The sequence below is a fragment of the Budorcas taxicolor genome, chromosome 10, assembly GCF_023091745.1.
Source record: "Budorcas taxicolor isolate Tak-1 chromosome 10, Takin1.1, whole genome shotgun sequence".
In the NCBI taxonomy this organism is placed as follows: Eukaryota; Metazoa; Chordata; class Mammalia; order Artiodactyla; family Bovidae; genus Budorcas; species Budorcas taxicolor.
This window is the reverse complement of record NC_068919.1, coordinates 46,534,564-46,558,033: the sequence shown is the minus strand read 5'-3', so window position 1 is coordinate 46,558,033 and position 23,470 is coordinate 46,534,564. Positions and strand designations below refer to the sequence as shown.

The 23,470-nt window shown below is 36.4% G+C and overlaps 1 protein-coding gene across 1 annotated transcript in view; it reads right to left on the bottom strand.

Moving 5' to 3' along the window:
• The window catches only part of VPS13C (vacuolar protein sorting 13 homolog C), a 176,085-nt gene that overhangs the window by 26,939 nt on the left and 125,676 nt on the right, over positions 1 to 23,470 (bottom strand). The window contains exons 55-69 of the mRNA XM_052647403.1: positions 23,072 to 23,158; positions 21,285 to 21,440; positions 20,848 to 21,112; positions 20,073 to 20,233; positions 18,948 to 19,069; positions 18,153 to 18,447; positions 16,133 to 16,522; positions 14,607 to 14,711; positions 13,720 to 13,884; positions 11,272 to 11,400; positions 10,854 to 10,987; positions 8,700 to 8,826; positions 3,588 to 3,823; positions 1,413 to 1,554; positions 130 to 270 (exon numbers count right to left, since the gene is read on the bottom strand). Coding sequence (XP_052503363.1) covers positions 130 to 270; positions 1,413 to 1,554; positions 3,588 to 3,823; positions 8,700 to 8,826; positions 10,854 to 10,987; positions 11,272 to 11,400; positions 13,720 to 13,884; positions 14,607 to 14,711; positions 16,133 to 16,522; positions 18,153 to 18,447; positions 18,948 to 19,069; positions 20,073 to 20,233; positions 20,848 to 21,112; positions 21,285 to 21,440; positions 23,072 to 23,158 — 2,655 coding nt within the window. The remainder of the gene's footprint in view (positions 1 to 129; positions 271 to 1,412; positions 1,555 to 3,587; positions 3,824 to 8,699; positions 8,827 to 10,853; positions 10,988 to 11,271; positions 11,401 to 13,719; positions 13,885 to 14,606; positions 14,712 to 16,132; positions 16,523 to 18,152; positions 18,448 to 18,947; positions 19,070 to 20,072; positions 20,234 to 20,847; positions 21,113 to 21,284; positions 21,441 to 23,071; positions 23,159 to 23,470) is intronic.

Genomic DNA, 23,470 nt, shown 5'->3' with positions numbered 1-23,470 from the left:
TATGAACCTCCATCCATCATTCTTCAGGCACTCTGTCTATCAGATCTAATCCCTTGACAGAACCTTGTGAAAAAAAAAAAAATTCAGACGCAAGATTCCAAAACTGGTTGAATAGGATGACAATGTTACCTGAAGCCAATACAATCTGGCCCTTAAACTTCTTTGGTGAGGGGACTGCTTGTATTCAACTTGAATTCCTGATAAAAAATGTCGCCTTATAGAGCACCGAGAAGGGAGGCGCATTTCCATTGGGTCCTTGCCAAAATTCACCTGGGAAAAAAGCAGATGTGCTTGTGATGAACTGGTATTAGCAGTGGAGACCATTTTAAATATCCACTTACTCACAAACTGAAAAAGAAAAATACTCATTTCTATGTCTAATCAAAAGATCTACCTTAAGATGATCTACAGCTGAGATGTTTGAAGCAGAATCATTACATAACTAAGGTTATGTGGAAAATATACTTTCAGTGATATAAACTGTACTTAAAGAACATAAGCCATGCTTTTTATTTTTTTAAAAACCTCAATGAGTGAGTGTGTGATAGTCACTCCGTTGAATACAACTCTTTACGACCCCATGGACTGTAGCCTGCCAGGCTCCTCTGTCCATGGAATTCTCCAGGCAGGAATACTGGAGCGGGTTACCATTTCCTTCTCCAAAACACTTCAACAGTAATGAATAATTCCAGATAACACTTATGCTTTAACAAAGTTAAACAGTGAACAGTCAATAGCTTACTCATGTCTGACACTCACTGAATGGTGCTCTTTCGTTTTATCATGACCAGCATTCATAAGGATGAGGGTGGGGGTGGAAAACAGGCATGGTGACAATGCAAATGCCACCATCAGAGACAGAGAGGAGCCCACACCGCACAGCTGAAACTTCAGTCAGGCTTCTGGGCTCTTCCCAAAGCAAAAGTGACTTTCAGTTTTAATAACGTAGGGCCCTGTGTAGAGCACATGTTTATTTGTGGACATCTACTCATGTCCTAAAATAATTTACATTTAATGAATTGGGCAAGTTTTTTATAGGGTTTTCATCACTGAGATACACAAGTCTTCACAGCCTATAGCAATATATTGATATCATTCAGAATAGAAGTTTCAATAAGTAATGCTGATTTCTCCATAATTTTCCTAAAAACAAGTTACATGAAACTATCTGCTTTGCAAATATAGAAAATTATAAAAATGCAGATAAGAAACATGTTTAAATAATGTTTTACAGTATATGATGAACAGTATATTTTAATTTAAAATGTGCTAATAAATTTTCTTAGTCATACTAATGCTACTAACAAATTAGTTTTCTGCATACATGTATTTACTTGGATAGCGAAATTTTATTTACTACCACCACTGGCAACATAATACATAAATAAGAAAAAAAAACAAATTTGGTATACCTCAAAATTATCATCTAGTTTAATCCAGCCAAAGTCTCTTGATTCTAGATATTTCTTATAGGACTTTTCCAATAAAATTATTTGCTTTTGACTAAATGGCTTCCACTTCTGTTTTGGTTTCATCTCCCAAACAACACCAGAACTAAAATAATTCACAAAGAAAATTAATTAAATTAAATGCATAATTTAGGTTGTGGAATTTTCAGTCAACTCCAAACTGTCGCAACTGACAACTCCTATGAAAAATCACATTTATGCAAGAGATTTTAAACACCAAAATATACCTATGTTTTATGTAAAAGTGCATAAGGAAAAGAGGCAGGGGATATGTTTTTGTATCACACACTGACATCAATGAACTATGGAACTGGCAAAATTTTCTCATATGGGGATATTTTAGGCAAAAACCCATCAAAATGGAAGACCTAAATATCAAACATCAAACTACAACATTCCTAGATATAACACAGGAGAAAATCTAAGTGACCTTGGGTTTGGCAGTGACTTTTTACAATACATCACTAAAAGCACAATCCATGAAAGAAAACCAGATGTGGGACTTTCCTGAAATTGAAAATTTCTGCTCTGTGAAAGACATTGTTAAAAGAATGAAAAGGCTGGGAGAAAATATTTATAAAATGTACATCTGATAAAAGACTGATATGGTAAGTCCCCTACCTACAAACCTTTAAGTTTCAAACTTGCAATGATATGAACAGGTATCCACATGTCCAATCACATAAGTCAGTTTGCGTGTCTGGCGTACACTGTCACACGTGTGCGTCTTCTACCAGTGGCTGTGCTTTTGAGTGCTTTACTGAGTAGTACTGTATGGAGTACAGTATCTCTACTTCAAGCCAGGATGCCCAGAAGCAAACATAAAAGCAGGGGTGATGCAGCTGGTACACAAGAAATGCCAGACGCTGTATTGTACTACTGTACTTTTCAAGGTACTACACTGTAAGATTAAAAACATTTTACTTTTTGTTTTTTATGTATTATTTGTGTGAAAAGTATTATAAACCTATTACAGTACAGTACTATATAGCTAACTGTGTTAGTTGGGTACCTAAGCTAACTTTGTTGGACTTAAGAACAAATTGGATTTATGAACATGCTCTTGGAACAGAACTTGTTTGTATGTAGGAGACTTACTGTACCCAAATTACGCAAAGAACTCTTAAAACACAACAATAGCAAAAAATATTAAATTGGGCAAAAGATCTGAACTTCATCAAATGAGGTTCAAATAACAAAAAAGCATATGAAAAGATGTTCAACATCATATGTAATTAGGTAACTGCAAATTAAAACAAACAGAGATCACTACAAATCTGTTAGAATAGCCAAAAGTTACAACACTGACAATACTAAATGCTGGCAAGGATGTGGAACAACGGGAATCTCTCATTCATTCATGGCATGGTTACCAAATGGTGAGCCGCTTCTCACAAAATTAAACTGCCAGGTGCTGCACAAAGAGCATTACACATCTGACCTCTGTGTTTCTGCTTCATTTTGAACTTCACCAAACACATTATTATCCGTAGACCCTATACTGCTTATACCTGATAATTATTTCCCTCAATAGCCTCCAAAGAAGAATGAGTCTTTTACCACAGTCAGTGTGATTGAAAAACCAAAATAGATAAATTCAAATATTTTTCTTATATAAGTATAAGCAGAATCAGAGAAAAGAATTGGGTCCATCATTATTAAAATGTTCTACACAACCATCCAATAAGATCATGTACTCAGGTTAAAATACTGCCTCCGTGAAACTTTTTTCCAATTTATGTGATTCATTGTTCTTGGCTTCCCCAACCCACACCAGTTTCTCCAGCCTCTACAGAACCACAGAACATGTTCACACTTCTTTGTAGCTTTTTTTTTCAGTGTTTTTGTAATTCACTTAAAAAATACATACAAATAACAAGGAAAGAAACAAACCTCTTCTCCCACCAACTAACGAGTGTTGTCAATAAGGGCCAAGACATTATTTTATCTTAGGGGCTTTTCAACTAGCAGTGAAAGCAGCTGTTCAGTAAGCTTTGCTGAAAGGTATGTACAGTACATCAAATTCAAAATAGGTATTTGTCTACTCTCATCAAACTTGATATTATGAACTTAATGCCTTTTAAAGACTTCTGATACCTTATCTTTCTTCTCCCATACCTGGTTATCCCAATATACGAAACTTCCTGCTTGGTTTCATTGTTGACCAGTGAAAGCCCAAGACTATGGAGAGAAAAAGTTATTTCGTGATTGGCCTGCTCCATTTCTTCTGCCTGCAGAGCTTTGGAAACCAAGGCAACATCATCAGTGAAAAGCAAGACTCTCTGGCGCCCATCGAGAAATGATACCCAGTGTATCTGGATGTTTGCATCATAGGGAAACTGTCCACATTCATCCTGTGGGAAAGAGACTTCATATTAAAACCACAAACAGTAAGCTTTTATTACATAAGATTGAACTGCATGCAGTAGCTAAGAAAACATGACTATAAATCAGAAAACCATCAAAATAACATAAATTAATTAAAGTTATACTTTACAATATTATATTGGTTTTGCCATACATCAACATGAATCCGCCACAGGTATACATACTTGTTCCCCATAATGTGTTTTGAAACATCCTCAATTTTTTCAAACAGAAACAGATCAATAGTGCTTATTTTTCTGAAACCTTAGTTTACGTTACCTAGTTAGGCTCAAAGGATACTCAGCAGGAACAAGAATCTCCTTCAAAGGCACCAATGGCATAAGATGCTTACTTGTCTCCCAGATGGAGAACAGAATGGTTTAAAACTTTACTGGAAATGTAATCTCAGGTAAAATTAGGTTTTAATACTTTATAATGCTGCAAGTATTTATATAAATCACACTGTTAAATAGTCAAACTATGGTCATCAGTTTGTATTAACTTTCACTAAGAAGAGCCTTCTTGGCTGACAGTCTTTTATAGCATTTAAAAATATTAGGTTTGATTTGGTGCATGTCTTCAGATATTTAAATAATGATTTTTTTTCATTCTGGACTCAACATAAACAAAACAACAGTTCACTTCAACAGGCAGTATAAGTACCTAATATGTGCTTTTCAAGCTTTCTTGGAACACAGAAGCCAAAAACAAAGGATGTCGCCAAAAGCACAGAAATGGTTGCTATTTGCTATTCTCTGAAACTGATCTACAGCTTTTAACATATATCAAAGTAGACGGCCCGATTTTTTTACTCTAACATGATTAAATTTTATAAATGTTTCAGAGATACCTACTAAAAAAGATGAATTTTCTCCTTGTAAACTACAAAATTTGATAGGCATCTTGGTTCAATCTTGGTTATTATTCAAATGCTCTCTATTTGTTTTCAATCTATTGGATCTGTTAAAAATTAAATAAGGTATATTTTAAAATATCCCCAGGCAACAATGTTTCAGTTGACTTCCAACATTTTCGGTCATACATTTTGATGCAATATTATTCACTGCATGAAGGTTTATGGCTATCATGCCTTCTTTGTCACATTATCATATTCTATTTAATGATTTTTGCTTTGAATTATAGATAAATTGTTTTTTACTTTTGTTTACTTGTTAAATCTTTATCATCTCTTCATGCTTTTAACTTTCTGTGCAGTTAACGCAGATCTCATGTAAACAGCATCTGGTTAGAAATTACTTTTTAACCTAATCTGAATGTGATCTTTTAATAGGAGAATTTAAACCACTTTCATTTACTGACATGCTTGATGGGAAGCATGGTTTAGTGGGAAAAGTCCGGCAACTATGAAGTCAAGAAGATCTGGTTTTGAGTTCTAACCAGCAGTTCTAAGTTATAACCATAGGAATTTATGATACTATATAATAAGCATTAACATGATATATTCAGCAAAATGCACTGACATTTGCCACTTACTATATACTTCCTTAGGCTTCCTTCTTTTACTGTAAGAGTAAATTTTTCTTTATTTTCATTTTTTCAATTGATTTAGAATTCTTTTATTACTCACTTTGCTTCTATTACTTGGTATCCTTTTTAAAAAAATCATCTTTGATCTATATTTCTGTAATTAAAATTTAGGATTAAATGGTGTTAATATATTATGTTCAGAACATACTATTTCCCTGCTCCCCCTTTCATTTTATTTTGTTGTCTTTGTCTTTTATCTCACCAACTTTCTCCTATCATAGCTGTCGTATGTTTATAACTTTGGGAATCCCAGGCATACATTCTGAAAATTTTCTCTGGTCCTTCTGTGGAAAAAAAATTTTCAGAAGTGTGATCAGCTTCTGAATCTTTAGGATCATGCTACAGTTTTCTCCTGAACTATTTTTTCGTAAACTCCATGTTTGTTTGTTTGTTTCCGGTTTATTCACACTTAAACATTTTCTGGATCACTGAAAAAGCAAGAGAGTTCCAGAAAAAACATTTATTTCTGCTTTATTGACTATGCCAAAGCCTTTGACTGTGTGGATCACAATAAACTGTGGAAAATTCTGAAAGAGATGGGAATACCAGACCACCTCACCTGCCTCTTGAGAAACCTATATGCAGGTCAGGAAGCAACAGTTAGAACTGGACATGGAACAACAGACTGGTTCCAAATGGGAAAAGGAGGCTGTATATTGTCACCCTGCTTATTTAACTTATATGCAGAGTACATCATGAGAAACACTGGGCTGGAAGAAGCACAAGCTGGAATCAAGATTGCTGGGAGAAATCTCAGTAACCTCAGATATGCAGATGACACCACTCTTATGACAGAAAGTGAGGAGGAGCTAAAAAGCCTCTTGTTAAAAGTGAAAGAGGAGAGTGAAAAAGTTGGCTTAAAGCTCAACATTCTGAAAACGAAGATCATGGCATCTGGTCCCATCACTTCATGGCAAATAGATGGGGAAACAGTGGAAACAGTGGCTGACTATTTTGGGGGGCTCCAAAATCACTGCAGATGGTGACTGCAGCCATGAAATTACAAGACGCTTACTCCTTGGAAGGAAAGTTATGACCAACCTAGATAGCATATTAAAAAGCAGAGACATTATTTTGCCAACAAAGGTCTGTCTAGTCAAGGCTATGGTTTTTCCAGTGGTCATGTATGGATGTGAGTGTTGGACTGTGAAGAAAGCTGAGCACCGAAGAATTGATGCTTTTGAACTGTGGTGTTGGAGAAGACTCTTGAGAGTCCCTTGGACTGCATGGAGATCCAACCAGTCCGTGCTAAAGGAGATCAGTCCTGGGTGTTCATTGGAAGGACTGATATTGAAGCTGAAACTCCAGTACTTTGGCCACCTCATGCAAAGAGCTGACTCATTGGAAAAGACCCTGATGCTGGGAGGGATTGGGGGCAGGAGGAGAAGGGGACAACAGAGGATGAGATGGCTGGATGGCATCACCAACTTGATGGACATGAGTTTGAGTAAACTCCAGGAGTTGGTGATGGACAGGGAGGCCTGGCGCGCTGTGATTCATGGGGTCATAGAGTCAGACACAGACTGAGCGACTGACTTGAACTGAATGAGGAAAGTGCTTTACAGTACTGTGTGGATTTTCTTTGAATTCCCTTTTCATGTACACCTGAGCCTCAGCAGAATTCCCTTCTCAGATCAGCCAGGAGACAAGGAAATGGCTAACTGTCTTATTTCTAGCTTAATTTTCCTAACCTGGAAGATTATCAGTTGACTAAGGCACAATAATCTATTTCTTACTGTCTGGTTTTCTAACAGCAAATAGAACAGAAATATTTAAAACCACAAGCCTGTCAATATACTATTGCCAGGATTCTTTATGATTTTGCCTTAATTTATAGACCTTGACATAGTCTTTCAGGATGGTGACACCATTATTTCTCCAGGATCTGTGTACTGCCTTATGGGAGTTGTGGTTGCTGAGGGGCATGAAATGTGAGGAGAATGAAAATAACACCAGCATAGTACAGGGACCCCTGGTCAAGCTAGCATGTCTCTGAGTCAGAGACCTCATTGTAACAGGGAACTTAAGCTCCTCTCTACCACTTACAACCCTTGAGGGTTTCTCTGTTGTAAAAGGTAAAGCATAAGCAAGTAACAGAGCTCCACCAAACTGTCATGGCAAAAATCACTCCAAGAGTCTCATAACCATCAGTCTGATTTTTCAAAACTCTATCTCTTTTATGGGTATTTCAGCGAGAATATAGGAGAGGATAATTCAGTCACTCTTGGCCAATTACTATTTTAAATAACCAAGAAAGCTTTTATGACAACTTGCATTATCAGACAGTGGAATATGACACTGTATGAACTTTTCAGCATAGAATATAATCCTACAGAAACTAGGTACCACTCGTGGAGGACCAGTGTCTTATTGGAGGGAGGCTGGCAGATGAATTCTTTTACTTTTATAAGTATTTACTTATTTGGCTGCACTGGTTCTTAGTTGTGGCATGCGAGGTCTTTAGTTAAGGCATATGAACTCTTACTGTTGCATGTGGGATCTAGTTCTCTGACCAAGGATCACACCCGAGCAGCCTGCATTGAGACCATGGAGTCTTAGCCGCTAGACCACCAGGGAAGTTCCCGGCAGATGAATTCTTAAGCCCTTCCCAAAGTCTAAGTGTCTAGGAAATAACATGTTTAATTAATTTAGCTATCTAAACAGTATTTCAATAAGTAATTTATTATATTTCTTATATGGATAGTTTACTACTGTCATACTCCTTTAATTAAAAAACCATATGGCTTTGATAGGGAAAACCTGCCTTAAAAAATCTTACAGCTAACAGTAGTAAACAAAATAAAGCTGTTTTTCACTTTTAGCCTCAAAACTCTTTCCTTATTAAAAAAAGTAAATAAAAAAGTACTGGTCTTATGCAAGCTGAAACAGGCCAATTTTTTTTAATGCAAATATAGTATTTTGACTGATCTAGGACAAAATATTGGTGTGAACTATTTACCAACTAAAGCCCCAAAGCAACTTATTTTGAAAATACTTGCAATTCATTTTTAGTTCAATAAAGAAAAAGATGACAGAGTGAAGCTAACTTGTCTATTTCCTTTGTTATCAGGCACTTCCCTGGTGGCTCAAACAGTAAAGAATCTGCTGCACTGCAGGAGGCCTGGGTTCGATCCCTGGATTGGAAAGATCCCCTGGAGGAGGGCATGGCAACCCACTCCAGTTTTCTTCCCTGGAGAATCCCCATGGACAGAGGAGCCTGGCAGGTTACAGTCAATAGGGTCGCAAACAGTCGGACACGACTGACCAACTAAGCATAGCACACTTCATATGATACCCATTCACATCAGATGATACCTTTAACAGATCATGTTCCCCAACATTTGCTGCATAACTCCATTTAAGCTTTCTGGTACCAGTGGGATCTTCCCAGGCAAAGAGTCGAACTTGTCTTGGCAGCAACACCATTTCTTCCTTTGACCCGCTGAAACACAAGCGACAGAGGGAAGATTAAAATACCCTGGCCTTGAGAAACGTAGACCTGTGGTTTACTGAGGAGGGGACTGGCACCAACATGTTATAAAACTGCCTTTGTTAATAAAACACAACTCTGCCTAAAGATAAGTACCCTGAAATGTCCAAATAGCTAATGATTTTGAAGCTTGAGGGCAAAGAATATTGCTCTTTCTGAAGCTGCAGTATACTCTGAACTGATCCAGGTAAGATGGCACTAACAAAATTCATGAAGGTAAACAGACTGGTACCTCAGAATTCATCTATAGAAAAGGTTGTGAATAGTAAACTTTTTAGGAACAGAGAACTTTACTTGGTACTCAAATTTGAGATTTTAATCAAAAGCAATGCATAAGAAGTAAGAGTCTCAGAAGAGAAAACAATGGTTTGTTCCCCTGCTACTCCAAGCGCGGTCCCTGGGCCAGCAGCACCAGCATCACCTCGAGGCTTGCTGGAAAGGGCAATATTCCGGGACCCACCAAAAACCAACGAACTCAGAACGTGCATTTTTACAGGATTTCTAGGAGATCTTAATGCTGACATTTAAGTTTAACGAGTATTGGTCTAGATAACACAAGAGACTTTGCAGAGAACTAAAATAAAACAAAAAGTAACCCATTCAGGGTTTAATCTATACTTTCAAATCTCTCAGCAGATTCAAGCCATGAGAGTTAAGAATACGTTAAACCTGGAAAGCATTAATTTTTTAAAATTTATCTATCTATCTTTGGCTGTGCTGGGTCTTCACTGCTGTCTGAGGGCTTTCTCCAGTTGCAGGGAGTAGCGGGTACTCTGCTGTAGCGTGCGGACTTCTCACTGTGGTGGCTTCTCTTGTTGTGGAGTTCAGGCTCTAGAGCACTTGGGCTTCAGCAGTGGTGGCCCGTGGTCTCACCAGTTGTGGAACATGGGCTCTGCTGCTCTGAGACATGAGGGATCTTTCCAGGCCAGGAATCAAACCCATGTCTCCTGCATTGGCAGGCGGACTCTTAGCCTCTGGATGACCAGGGAAGTCCCAGCAAGGCATTACTTTTTATATATTTATATGCGTGTGTATGTATACATGTATATAATGGGTATTACTATTTTATATTATAATATATACATAAAAATAATGCCCTGAAGATTTATAATAATAATTCTTTGCAAATATATTATTACATATTTTAAGAATCTAAAGCTGCCTGTTTAATGGCATCACCCAAGCTAAACAACAGCACATACAAGGACAACAAAATTCCTGTCAGTCTGTACTACAACACATTCAATATCATTATTTAATCTTCCACTTCTATCTGTCTTCAGCCCTCTGCCCTCCTGTTCAATATTCTACTCTCCTACGAAAACAATACAATTTATAGAGAGAGGTTCACTGAGCATCAGGAGACCGCAAAAGAATGGTACTGCTTAAACAAGTTCACAGTTCCTTGTATGCAGTTCTGAAACGTAAAAAGCTTCAAAATCCCAAATATTCTTCTCTTAACTTTGGTGTCCAAACTCATGTGGCAGCAAAACTTGATCTGAACTGATGGGAAACTATTAATACTTTCATTTATCTCACTTATTATGAATGCTTATACGTTTTGCTACAGGAATACTAATGTGCTGGTTACAGAGTACTGCCTCAGAACTTGCTAGGGCTATTAGCAATACACATCCCCATTACCTTTCTAAAATCTGAAAACACATGGAAGGTGAAACACATCTAGACCCAAGGATTTCCTAGAAAGAACTGTGGACCAGGGGCCTCCCTGATGGCTCAGCTGGTAAAGAATCTGCCTGCCAATGCAGGGGACACACAAGACCCAGGTTCGATAGCTGGGCCAGGAAGATCCCCTACAGAACGAAATGGCTATCCACTCCAGTATTCTTGCCTCAGAAATCCCAAGGACAGAGGAGCTGGCAGGCTACAGTCTATGGGGGTGCAAGAGTGGAGTACAACTTCGCAACTAAACCACCGAAAACAAATCAGATTTTATAAGAACCCTTTTTATTTCATACCTCTGTTTATATGTGAGGACGTCCCATGGTGTGTGGTTTATTATTAGGGCAGGTGCACATCCCTCATGGTAGTCAGAAAAGCTGATGACAGTTGAATGCGGAGCAGTATCTACATCCACCAAGATACCCCCATTCTATTGCAGAAAAAAGGAGTACGTTTGAAGCATTGGTTTAAACTGCACGTTACATTTAGAATTTCAATCACTCATACAGATATTAAAAAGCCTGTTTTCTTAAATTCCTACAGAAAATCACACTGGCTCTGATCTATTACAAACATATGTACAGCATTATATATTGTTAGAGTTAGTATACCTTCAATTAATTATCAGGATATTTTACAGCACGTCTTAATAAAATATTGTAAAGCAAACTTTAAAAATCAAAGATATTTTATTTTAAAAACAGGAAAACGTACCAGGTCTTCCAAGCTCAGTAAAGTGCCATTATCCTGTTGGTTATAAAAGAATGGCCTGGATGATCCCTCACAGCTCACCACTCTCACACAAAGTTTGCCTGAAAATTTCTCAGGCCAAAATGGAAGGTTCTGAAAATATGAAAGTCAAATATCAGTCTTAAAACAATACTATGGTAAATAAAACAGTGGCTAATAAAGTTTTAAATTCTAATTCAGATCATAACTCAATTATCACTGTTTCTTAAAATAGCTCCTTTATATTTCATATTGAGATTATTGACAATATAATGATTATTTATGAACCCAAAGAAATTCCATCAGAAGAACAGATGTATTAGTCTTTTCATACTTACAGAATAATTACAATATGAGGAACTGAAGTGCTATTAAGAACATCTCAAATATCTTAAATATTTAAAAATTATAATCTTAATATTTGCTTTTATGAATTGCACTATGAATTCTTTCAGAGTATCTTGTCCTAGATAAACCACAAGGCAACTGAACGCAGAAGACCTTGCTGGCACTCCTGACACTAACCCCCTACAGCTGTTTGATCTTAATCTTGACCTTTTTGAGCCTCAGTTTCCTCACCTGTAAAACTGAGATTTTAGTTCATGAAACAAAAGTTCCTCACCCATGACAAAATACTGGGTAAATTCTATTTCTGAAAAGAATACTGTTACTATCAAACTCACATCAAAGACAAAAAGATAAGGAACACGTATTTGCTGCCAAGGCTATGGAGATCATTCTAAGTGCCTTGGAAAGCCCATGCCTCTTAGAGGTCTAACTTTGTATTGTAAGTGGAGTCCCTCCTCTTAAACTTTTGGCCAAGCAATTTTAAAGAGAATTTTAAAATTATTTTTAGATGTACAGAAAAACAGTCCTATCCTTCAGTCAGCTGGTTTGGTTGAAAACTCAGGCAAATTCAGGCACTAATGCTTGTCATTGCATCTGCCCCCTCCCCCACTTTCCTTATTCTCTTCACTTCACTTCTTGTTGAGTCTGCAAAGTTTTGTTCAAATACCAGCTCTTCTATGAAACATTTTCTTTTGATCTCGGCCACAATGATCTCAATCTCCAATAACCTTACTGACCTAAAAAAACACAACTGAGATTCAACTTCCTTCTCTGTAAAGTAAGGTGGTTGAATTTTGGGGATTATTTTTCAAGGAAACTTCCAGTTCATCTATTCAGAGATCCTATAACCACCTATCAGTCAGTTCAGTTCAGTCGTTCAGTTGTGTTAGACTCTTTGTAGACTCCATGGACTGCAGCACACCAGGCTTTCCGGTCCATCACCAACTCCTGGAGCTTGCTCAACTCATGTCCATTGAGCCAGTGATGCTATCCAACCACCTCATCCTCTGTTGTCCCCTACACCTCCTGTCTTCAATAGTTTCCAGCATCAGGGTCTTTTCCAATGAGTCAATTCTTCGCATCATGTAGCCAAAGTATTGGAGCTTCAGCTTCAGCATCAGTCCTTCCAATGAATATTTAGGACTCATTTCCTTTAGGACTGACTGGTTGGATCTCCTTGCAGTCCAAGGGACTCTCAAGAGTCTTCTCCAACACCACAGTTCAAAACCATCAATTCTTCGGCATTCAGCTTCCTTTATCGTCCAACTCAAATCCATACATGACTAGTGGAAAACCATAGCTTTGACTAGATCAACCTTTGTTAGCAAAGTAATGTCTCTGCTTTTTAATATGCTGTCTAGGTTGGTCACAGCTTTTCCTCCAAGAAGCAAGCGTCTTTTAATTTCATGGCTGCAGTCACCATCTGCAGTGTCTTTGTACCCCCCAAAAATAAAGTTTGTCACTGTTTCCATTGTTTCCCCATCTATTTGCCATGAAGTGATGGGACTGGATGCCATGATCTTAGTTTTTGGAATGCTGAGTTTTAAACCAACTTTTTCACTCTCCTCTTTCACTTTCATCAAGAGGCTCTTTAGTTTTTCTTTGCTTTCTGCCATAAGGGTGGTGTCATCTGTGTATCTGAGGATATTGATATTTCTCCTGGCAATCTTGATTCCAGCTTGTGCTTCATCCAGCCTGACATTTCACATGAGGTACTCTGCATATAAGTTAAATAGGCAGGGTGACAATATACAGCCTTGATGTACTCCTTTCCCAATCTGGAAACAGTGTTGTTTCATGTCCGGTTCTAACTGTTGCTTCATCAAGTGGGCCTTAGGAAGCATCACTATGAACAAAGCCAGTGGAGGTGATGGAATTCCAGTTGAGCTCTTTCAAATCCTTAAAGATGATGCTGTGAAAGTGCTGCTCTCAATATGCCAACAAATTTGGAAAACTCAGCAGTGGCCACAGGACTGGAAAAGGTCAGTTTTCATTCCAATCCCAGAGAGGCAACGCCAAAGAATACTCAAACTACCGCACAATTGTACATTTTAGGAGCCAGTTATATTAAAGGAAAATTATTACCTCTGAAGAAGCAATATAGTTCCATTTATTAGTTGGCAGTGAGCCATCAGATGCAATTTCACCAACTTCTAGTTCTAATGATGACTTGTTCTCAATGGTATAAAAGGGAGTCAAAGTAACTATTCGTGTAAGATTAAAACTGCTCATTTTGATGCTGACACCCACCTGTGGAAAGGAAACAAACAAGTTTATCATTTCCCAGTACTTTACACAGCTTGAAACACACACAGCTATTCACTCACAGTCTTCTTCAAGTATTTTAAAATAGGATTTCTTAAATAAAGTAACTAAAAAGAACCATATTCCATGACTATCTTCTCACTAACAAGAAAAATTTCAGTTCCTTAGTCTGGGACCAGCGGAAACCAACTCAAGAAATATCTATCAGTAATTTAACTAATGATGACTTATAATAACAAACTTAACATTTAAAAATCCTTTACTTTTTCACAGTCCAAAATAAATTGTTTTAAAATCAGTGTACACTTTCCTTTGCTGCTTTATTCTCTCTGCTATCAATAAAATGAAATAAAAATTTCAAAGAGGTAATGAAACAACTAGTATCAGATTATTCAAATTGTTGCAGTGAAATTTAAGATTTAAGATGTTTTGGCAGGGAGTGGTATGGAATGTGGATTCTAATAATTCTGGGTATTTACCATATTCCTTCCTTAAATGTATTCAAATCACTGTCTTAAACTCTGACAAATTTAGGCTTTGCTTTGATACTAACTGTACTAGAAATAAATAGACAGACATAACATAATAGTAGACATCCTCCATGTAATACTCTGAATTCACATTTCTATACCCCTGAGGATTTCCAGCTTATTTAGTGAAGAAAACGTGAATGAAATCACAGGTAAATAAGCAAGCAAAAACCTTACCAGGTATTCCATGTTGTTGGCAGGACACTTCACACATCCATAACTTCCCACTGTATCCAATGAAAAACCACTGGACCACGAACTAGTTGAAATTTTTAATTGTACCTACACCAGAAAACACAGACGATCATATAAGAAATCTAAAACACTGTATTAATTTTATTTGATGGACAGGTGCTAGACCACTAGACATTTATTTAATAACATGAGACAAAGAAAAGTATTATCAAAGGCATGCTGCAAGTGGGTAAAGAAGCACAGGAACTCTAGGGGACAACACAATAAAAGCAGAGCTCTAAACTTCCCTTTGCATTCACCTCTGCGATGAGTATAATGAATTTAAAGCTGTATACCAATGAGACCTTCTGTTACTTAGGAACGAATTAAAATGTAAAGTGATATTTTCCAGTGTCAGGTTTTTGATATAGAGCTAATGAATTCTTAAAATTTTAGCACACACAGGGAATTTATGCTTTTATTATTCAGCAAACAATGAAAAGTGTTGTGATAAGGAGAATGGAAGACACAATACCTGTCCTCAGTAAGCTTCCAACTAAACAGAGACAGGAAATACACACTAATAATTATAATGCAAGACTTAATGTGATAACAGCCACATAAGAGGGATAAAACCCTATCAAACTGACAGGATAAAAAGCTTACTTATGGCTATGGGAAAAGGTAAAGTTATACAGAAGAAATCTAATTCTGCTCCTGTATTAACCTCCATCTACCCAGCAGATGATAAAAACCTGAGTATAACCAAAGGTCAGACACACAAACAGGTACAATATCAAGCATTAATCAACACTTTATGACAGAGGTTCTCAAAGTATGGTCCCAGGCCCTACTCAGACTACTGAACTGCACTATGAGGGCCTGGCTCAGCAGTCTGTTTTCAAAGCCCTCTAGGTGACTCTGTTGCACATTGAGATTGAGATTGAGAAGCACTACTCCAACAGAACATGCATGGGATATCTAGCTCTGCTTTAGAGGATCAGAAAATCTTTCACACATGTCAGGCTGGAGCAGAATGTCAAAGCATGAACAGTGATAACGAGAAAACAAGAAGCAGACAGGGAAAGCGTAGGGCAAAAGACATTCTAAGCAGGTGCAGCTACACAAAAGCCCAGAGGTGAGCAATATAAAGATGTGAGTGTGCAAAGGAAAGAAACAACCAGAGCAAAAAGGATCAGATCAGGCCTTAGGCTTTGTTTTTCTCTCGAAGGCCCGCCTTAATCCTTCATACATATGAGGCTCAGTTAAAATAAACCAAATTCAACGGCTCTCTCTTTTGAAACCCCATTGCATCACCGGTAACCTACATAAAGTCAAGCTTTCCACTTGACACTATGTCAAGAACAGAAGTAATTCTAGGGGCACTGGAGAAAAAGATACCTCAGCCTTGGGACACTATTGTTGTTAGTTCCTAATAACCCACTTAATCATGTATTCCTTAAAAGTAGTCTTGGATCTAATACATACCAGTGACACTGAATAATTTGTTTTTATCAACAAAAACACACCTTATTTTTACTAAAAATGTTCTTCTTCTTGAAAGAGAATAAAACAATATCCCTAAAATCAGCTGGATGTTTCACATGCGTATCTTCTGCACGATACTGGAGAACCCGAGAAGTCTTGTTGATCAGCCAGTAGGGACTGAAAACGGAGAGCTCCATCTGGCTGCCAATTCGCTTGACATGTATCGACAGGTCAACTGTCAACGTTTCTGCGGAGTCAGAAGAAAAACACACAAGGAAGAATTCGGGAAGGGTATTGCATATACGGAAATGTCCATTCCAGTTTTTGCCCTGATATTTCACCAGAACTAATTCCATTATTTCTCCACTGATTCGTGAATGTAGAACATTGGCTGTACTGCCTTCGGTCAGCTCATGAGTTTCTGCTGTTCCCTAAAAACAAACAAAAACTAAATTTGCTTACCAATTTTTAAAAAATCTCTGCAATAACTTCCCTTATACAAATACTAAGTTACCTACCAGATTCACATTAACTGAGAAGTCTTCAAGGTACCATCTTTACGTATTATGAATATCCAACAATTACTAAGGACTAAAAAGAAAACACTGTATCATAGCCAATGGCAGAAGTTGTCATTCAGCCATCAGCAGGCCAATGGCTGTTAGTTTTGAGAAAAAGTCAGACCCATGTCAAGAATCTAAGGCTGGATTCAAGAACACTGGCTATTTCCATTAAGAGATATGTCATTACACGAGCCACATAACAGCCTGTGCTTCAGCTTCATCCTTTATTCACATTCTACACTTAATGGTTCTCATACAAATAAAAGAAGGAAAGTGATGTCAAACTATTCTGACAAGCTATCTAAGGTGCAACTACTTTATAAATGAGTAATGGCAATATAATAAACTAGGCTTCCTTACCGACAGCTTCTGTTGTATAAATACTACTTGAAAATGAAAGTGAAGTAGCTCAGTTCTGTCCAACTCTTTGCGACCCCATGGACTACAGCCTGCCAGGCTCCTCCACCCGTGGGGTTTTTTTCAGGCAAGAATACTGGAGCGGGTTGCCACTCCCTTCTCCAAGGGATCTTCCTGACCCAGGGATCACACCTGGGTCTTCTGTGCTGCAGGCAGACTACTGTCTGAGCAAGAGCTTACTCAATAAATACCACCTAGTTCATCTAGTTAATTTTAGTCTCCACAAGTCAAGGGTGGCTTCTTGTTACACAAAGAAAATTAATTTAGGTTCCAAACACTCTTCAGATTTTTGTATTTTGAAATGTTGTGGCATGAACAAATTTAAAAGCATTTACTATACTTCATTACTAGAAAATGTTCCCTAATATTTCTTAGGATAGACAGTAATTATTTTTTGGTTCATCTTGACCCAAACAGTCATCACTTTAAAATAAATTTGAACTAAATAATCATCACTTTAAAAACTAAGATTAACTTCATAATAAATTAAGATAAAGTATTTTCTCACCGGTGCTTTCCTGTACTTTAGCTAAGAGAACTGTACTTAGATAATAAAGAGATGATTATAATTATTAATTTATAGCAGATACAGCAGAGTTCGGGGGTGAAGAACAAGGAATCACATTGCTTCGGTTCAAATCTCAGTTCTACCATTTATTAGATGCAGGATTCTGAGTCTGTCACTTAACCCCCCTGTGACTCAGTTTCCTCATCTGTAAAATGGGTCAAATAATAGCAACTTCTTTGGGAAGTTATTGTATGGACTAAATAATGCATGTAAAATACATGAACTAGTGACTGGCACAAAGTAGATGCTATGCCAATTTTTGTTATTATTATTACTACTAAAGCATTACAAGTATGTGATGTAAAACACTGACCTCAACAAAAATACCATTTAAAAAAAAAAAGAATTTACTCCATGCAATAATAAAAGTCAAACAAAATGCAAAACAGAGGGCATATATGTATACTTATGGCTGACGCATGTTGATGTATGGCAGAAACCAATACAATATTGTAAAGCAACTACGCTTCAATTAAAAATAAATAAAATTTTTTAAAAATGCAAAAGACATACCTCGAGTAAGTATCTTAGAGAATATGGGAGAAAATTTCGCAAGGTGACAGTAGGGTAAAGGTGAATGATGTAAGCTGGATCCCAGTCTTCCCCCTGTGCACTTATATAGCTCAATTCATCAGGCACAGCAACTGTGTTGACTATGAGAGGTAAGAAGTTCATTTCTGTTGACGGACACTGTAGCATGCATCTGACTTCTTTGCTCCGATGAAGCTCTTCCTTCCAGGAAATGTAAGTGGTGGATTCTTTGTACTGATTCTCTAAGATACCAGCTGGCTGAATGAATAACTGACATCTAAAGAAAAAAACAAAGTGGGAAAAATTTTTTACTGAGAACTTAAGAAAAAGAATTCAATTGACTCTTCTTGATGACTCTACAAGACAAGTACTCTTATTCCTATTTCTATAGATAAGAAAAACAAAGCTAAGAAAAGTTAAGAAACTTGCCCAAAGTCACACAGCTGACTCTGGAGGCACCTTCTGAGAAAAACTGCTCTGTAAAAAATGACAACTAAAAAAAAAGTTAATTTCAAATACAAAGACAATCTAATAAGTTTCATAAAATTCTGAAACATCAAACACACAATGAAAAGTTTCATTTGGCAAATTCAATAATAATATAAATATATTTCTCCATATGTCTTAAAATTGGATTTTATAGATCTTTAGATAGTAAGAATTATTGTTATTGTAGAATACAGATGTTTTACTTTTTTCCCAGAATATAGACGCTAATTCACAGAATTAAAAATATATATAATGAATCTAGTTTAATATATTCAAGGAAGTATCTACCTATATGAATCTAAAGGAACATGGAACTCCTCTTCAGGTCTGGCTATTCCAATGCGCTCCAACAGCTTCACATTCTTAACATATTTATAGATGATGAAAGCAATAGAAAAATGGTTTTTAATCTGTTGGACAAAAAACATACAAGTTGTTTAAAAAGATGTAGACATTCAAAAAGAAAACTGTGAGCTGCACACAATTATATTTAGATCTAAAAAATTTCAAGCCCCAAACTGGAAGATATTTTTATGGTAAATGAAAACTTTTATTTATTTAAGTGCTATATATCTGAAACTTGCTGTTAAATGGAAGCTAAGAATTATTAGGATATTCACATGTTCACATATTACATGCTGAATTTTAGTATATATTATAATCTTTCAAATATATATTAATCGTTGAAGACTTCAGCCATAATATTTTCTTCATTATAACCTTTTCTCAAAGTACTATATGACTAAACACAAAAGGATAGCAAAGGAAAAATGAGGCAAATAAATATGGTATAGTTCTTCCTTAACTTCAATGTAATATAGGTAGGACCTAATAGCAAAGAGAGAGACAACAATGACCAGAAGTTCAAATCCTTTCATTTTCATCTAACTTTATAGGAAAGAAGAAATGTTCTTTTGCTGACCATATGCTGAATCTATTACAACACACAGAAAAAGAAAAATAAATAGTCTTAAAAGTGAAAAAAATATTTATACAGATTAACATGCTAAATTATTTTTTCTGGGGAGATCATTCCAATATTCCTTCACACATACTTAAAAAATACAATACAAAGAGAATGGAATATAATCTTATTTGACCACTAGCTATTATTATAATTCTCCCCAGTTTTGAATCTTTCAAGGAATAGACAAAAAGTTTCATTAATTTTAAACACAGGAGACAACAATAATCGACTTTAAACTAACAAGAGCATTTTATGAGCTATTTAAAATGAAGAATGTTACAAAAGTAAGTTGGACAGGAATCAGCAGCCAATTTAAACTATTATTTATTTCTGAAAATCAGTAATGACCTACAATAAAATGAAGTTTTATTACATTCCCATGGTCAGCCAACTGATTTAATATTTCTTGATATACTATAAGGACCACAATTCACTTAACGCATTACCTGGAGAGGCGAACGAACGGTAATTACTTTATTCCCTTCAGTTGCATCAATCTGTACCACGAGTGAGTCAAAATGACTGGTACTGGGATTCCATACATTATACAGCCGCCGTCCAGGTCTGGCAACTGGGACTTTGGTGACTTCTCTATATCCATGAGGTGCTAAGGCAGAGCATTCCAAATACTAATTTACATAAACTTTTATAAGACAGAATCAAAGCAGCACCTCAAAATAACAGCAAGCGTATTTTTTCTCATGACTAGAAATGATGACTACACAAAATTCTTGTCTAAGACACAGGAGCTAACACAGAAAGGAAACTATTTATTGTTATAACATTTTCTGACCCAAAACAATTTCTCCTGAGGGGGAGGTTTTGTATGTATTAAAACAAACAAGACCCAGTTCGTTCCTTATTTTCCCAACTCCATAAAACAATAAAAATCATCTTGTTTTCTGAAATGGTGATAATTACTGTCAACATTCTGAGACATCTGAATATAGTTACTTTCACTCCTCACTGAACTCCCAACCTTTCTGAAGCATATGACATACTGCACTATATAAGCATATAGAGATAATTTAGTTCTTTAAGGTAATTTTTAAATTAATAAAGTTTAATTTCTCAAGTTTAGAAAAAGAAAACAAAAGTTTTTCAACTATTTGTTTCAAGTCTTTAGAAATCTGCAGCAAAATATTTTTCCATATTTTACCAAAAACAGGCTGATATCAGTACTTCTAAAGATGCCCTTAAAAATAAAATAATACAGCATACCAAAGGTCAAGGAGAAGAGGGAGCTCTCTTGACGGCTGAGTATAGACAGTTTCCCTTGATGTGAAGGTTCCATAGTGGCATACTCCAATTCCAGAGTCTGACCAGCATCAACATCACACACATCACTTTTCTCAGGGCAGCCCATCACTCTGAGATTATGATTGGGCTGCACCTTAATGGGAACACCTACAGAATTTGTTACTGTAAAAGGAGCCCTGTCTTTTAAAGAGTAGTCAAAAGTAGAAGCAGTGCCCTCTGAAAAACCCTGCAAAGGAATACAACAGCACGATTAAATGTCTGCAAACTACAGGTTTTTTTCCAAAAACTAAATTATGATTACGTGTTTTTTAGAAACTAATGCTGATGACACACAAAAATAACACACACGTTTCAATTTAAATTCCATTTGACATATTGCAACCAAGAACTAAACATACTTTTGCTAAATTGTTGAAAACATTAAGACAGCTTTTGGATATTGTTATATTCATTGTATCTCCTGAAGAAATATCAACTTCTGTTTGTGGCTCAGGAAGTGCAGTAAAATCATCTCCTGGCATCAAAGTTTTATCTTGGACTGGATTCTTCTTTACCTACAAGGGTAAATACATAATAAACTTCTCAGCCAATGAATAATAAAATTAAAATACTCTTGATAGAGTTAAATTCTTCTAAATTTGTCACTTAATATCAAGGGTCCTCAAAATTCTCAAACATATTCAGTGCTTCACCTTGACTTAGCACAGATCAACATTCTTTCTTTCAGTGTGTAATCCACACGTAGGGAAATGTTTAGAACTGTGCCATGGAAGCACTCCAAGTAAGTTACGATAGTTGTCACTCGTCTGTCCTCTACAGAAAGCTATTTACCTAGTGCTACCTGACTGACTGGTCACTTTATGCTGATGAACTTCCTAAGAGGACACTGAAATCTAAACTGATCTGCACTGGAAGTAACACCTGGAACTTTTTCTACTTTTTACCAGTAATACCTATAAATAAGTAATACAATAAGCTTCCAATCAGTCATCAGACTCCATCATAGCGTTTATTCTAAAGGCATTTCAAAAATCGTATAAAACTTTCTTTGTTAGCCCACCCACACCAAAGAAGGCTAGGTCCGAAAAATTATTTCTACTTTACTGAGAGGAAATTGGGACATAGGTTAAGTGACTGCGCATCTTTAAAATAAGAAATGGCTGAACCAATTTCAATGCCTCACACTTGAGTCAGGCTGCCCCAGAGAGGTGTGATGGGATCATTTGTGAAGGGTATAAAAGTATGCTCCTGTTAATCTAGAAAGACGGGCTTCAGTATCTAGGACTCTGAAGGGTTTTCAAGAAGTACCGTAACGAGGTAACATAAAGAATTCACGAACCAGGAGAGCAGTTCTTGAGTCTTTCGGTGTCTGAAAATGATAGAGATTCACTTATGTGGGTTACTATCTATCAGTATGTAGTCTATGAGAAACTAAAGCTGTTTCTGCTACTCAGGCACTCAGTCACGTCCAGCTCTTTGTGACCCCATGGACTGTAGTACAGCGGTCTTCCCTGCTCTTCACTATCTCCTGGAGTTTGCTCACATTCATGTCAATTGATTCGAAAAAAACTAAAAACTGAGAAATTTTTAAATATTCATTTAAAACTAACAATTACATGTTAATAAGATTTTAATGAAAAATAACTGTTAAAAATACATAGTGAGAAGGGAATTTACAAATCTCTTTAGGGCAAACCTCAGGAGAAGACAGATGGATAGTCAAAATGGATAATCAACAAGGACCTACTGTATAGCACATGGAACTTTACTCAATGGTATGTGGCAGCTTGGATGGGAGGGGAGTTTGAGGGAGAATGAATACACGTATGCGTATGGCTGAGTCCCTTTGCTGTTCACCTGAAATTATCACAACATTGTTACTTGGCTATACCCCAATACAAAATAAAAAGTTTTAAAAAAATAGAAGACAGGTGGTCTCTCATTTCTAATTCTGTATACAATCTGTTGCAAAATTACATGTTCTTTGGAAAATTCCACTGTTTGCTTATGAGAGAATGAGAATGAAAATGACATACAATGACTGGATGTTATTATGAAAAGAATTTTGATCCCAGTATCCTCTAACAGGGTCTCAAGGACCTGGACTACATCTTAAGAATCTCTGAACCTTTTGAAAGAATATATATAAATTAATGTACACAATGATATTTTATGATTTCCTTACAGCAAGGCTTAAATTCCACGGTCTTTTCTCCTCCACTCTCTCAATCAGTGGCTCCCAAACAGCATGGGTCTCATTGTAATAATGAACCTGGAAAGGCACAGAATTACCAGAATTATAATGAGAGTCTTTAAACTTTAACTACATATTTCCATAACCAGTATAAAAATACTAAGTAATGTAATATGTCAATAACCATTTTAAAAACATACCTAAAGACACAAAGAATATACATAAAGAGGGTGTATTTTATTCTACTCTGTTACTTGACTTCATAAATTATTTAGCAAAAGAACCCTTTAAAAATGATGGCCAAATAAACAGTATTATACATCAACAAATTAAATATTAGACTGTATTCTCTATTCATATGTATGCTTGCTATGATCATGCACACACAAA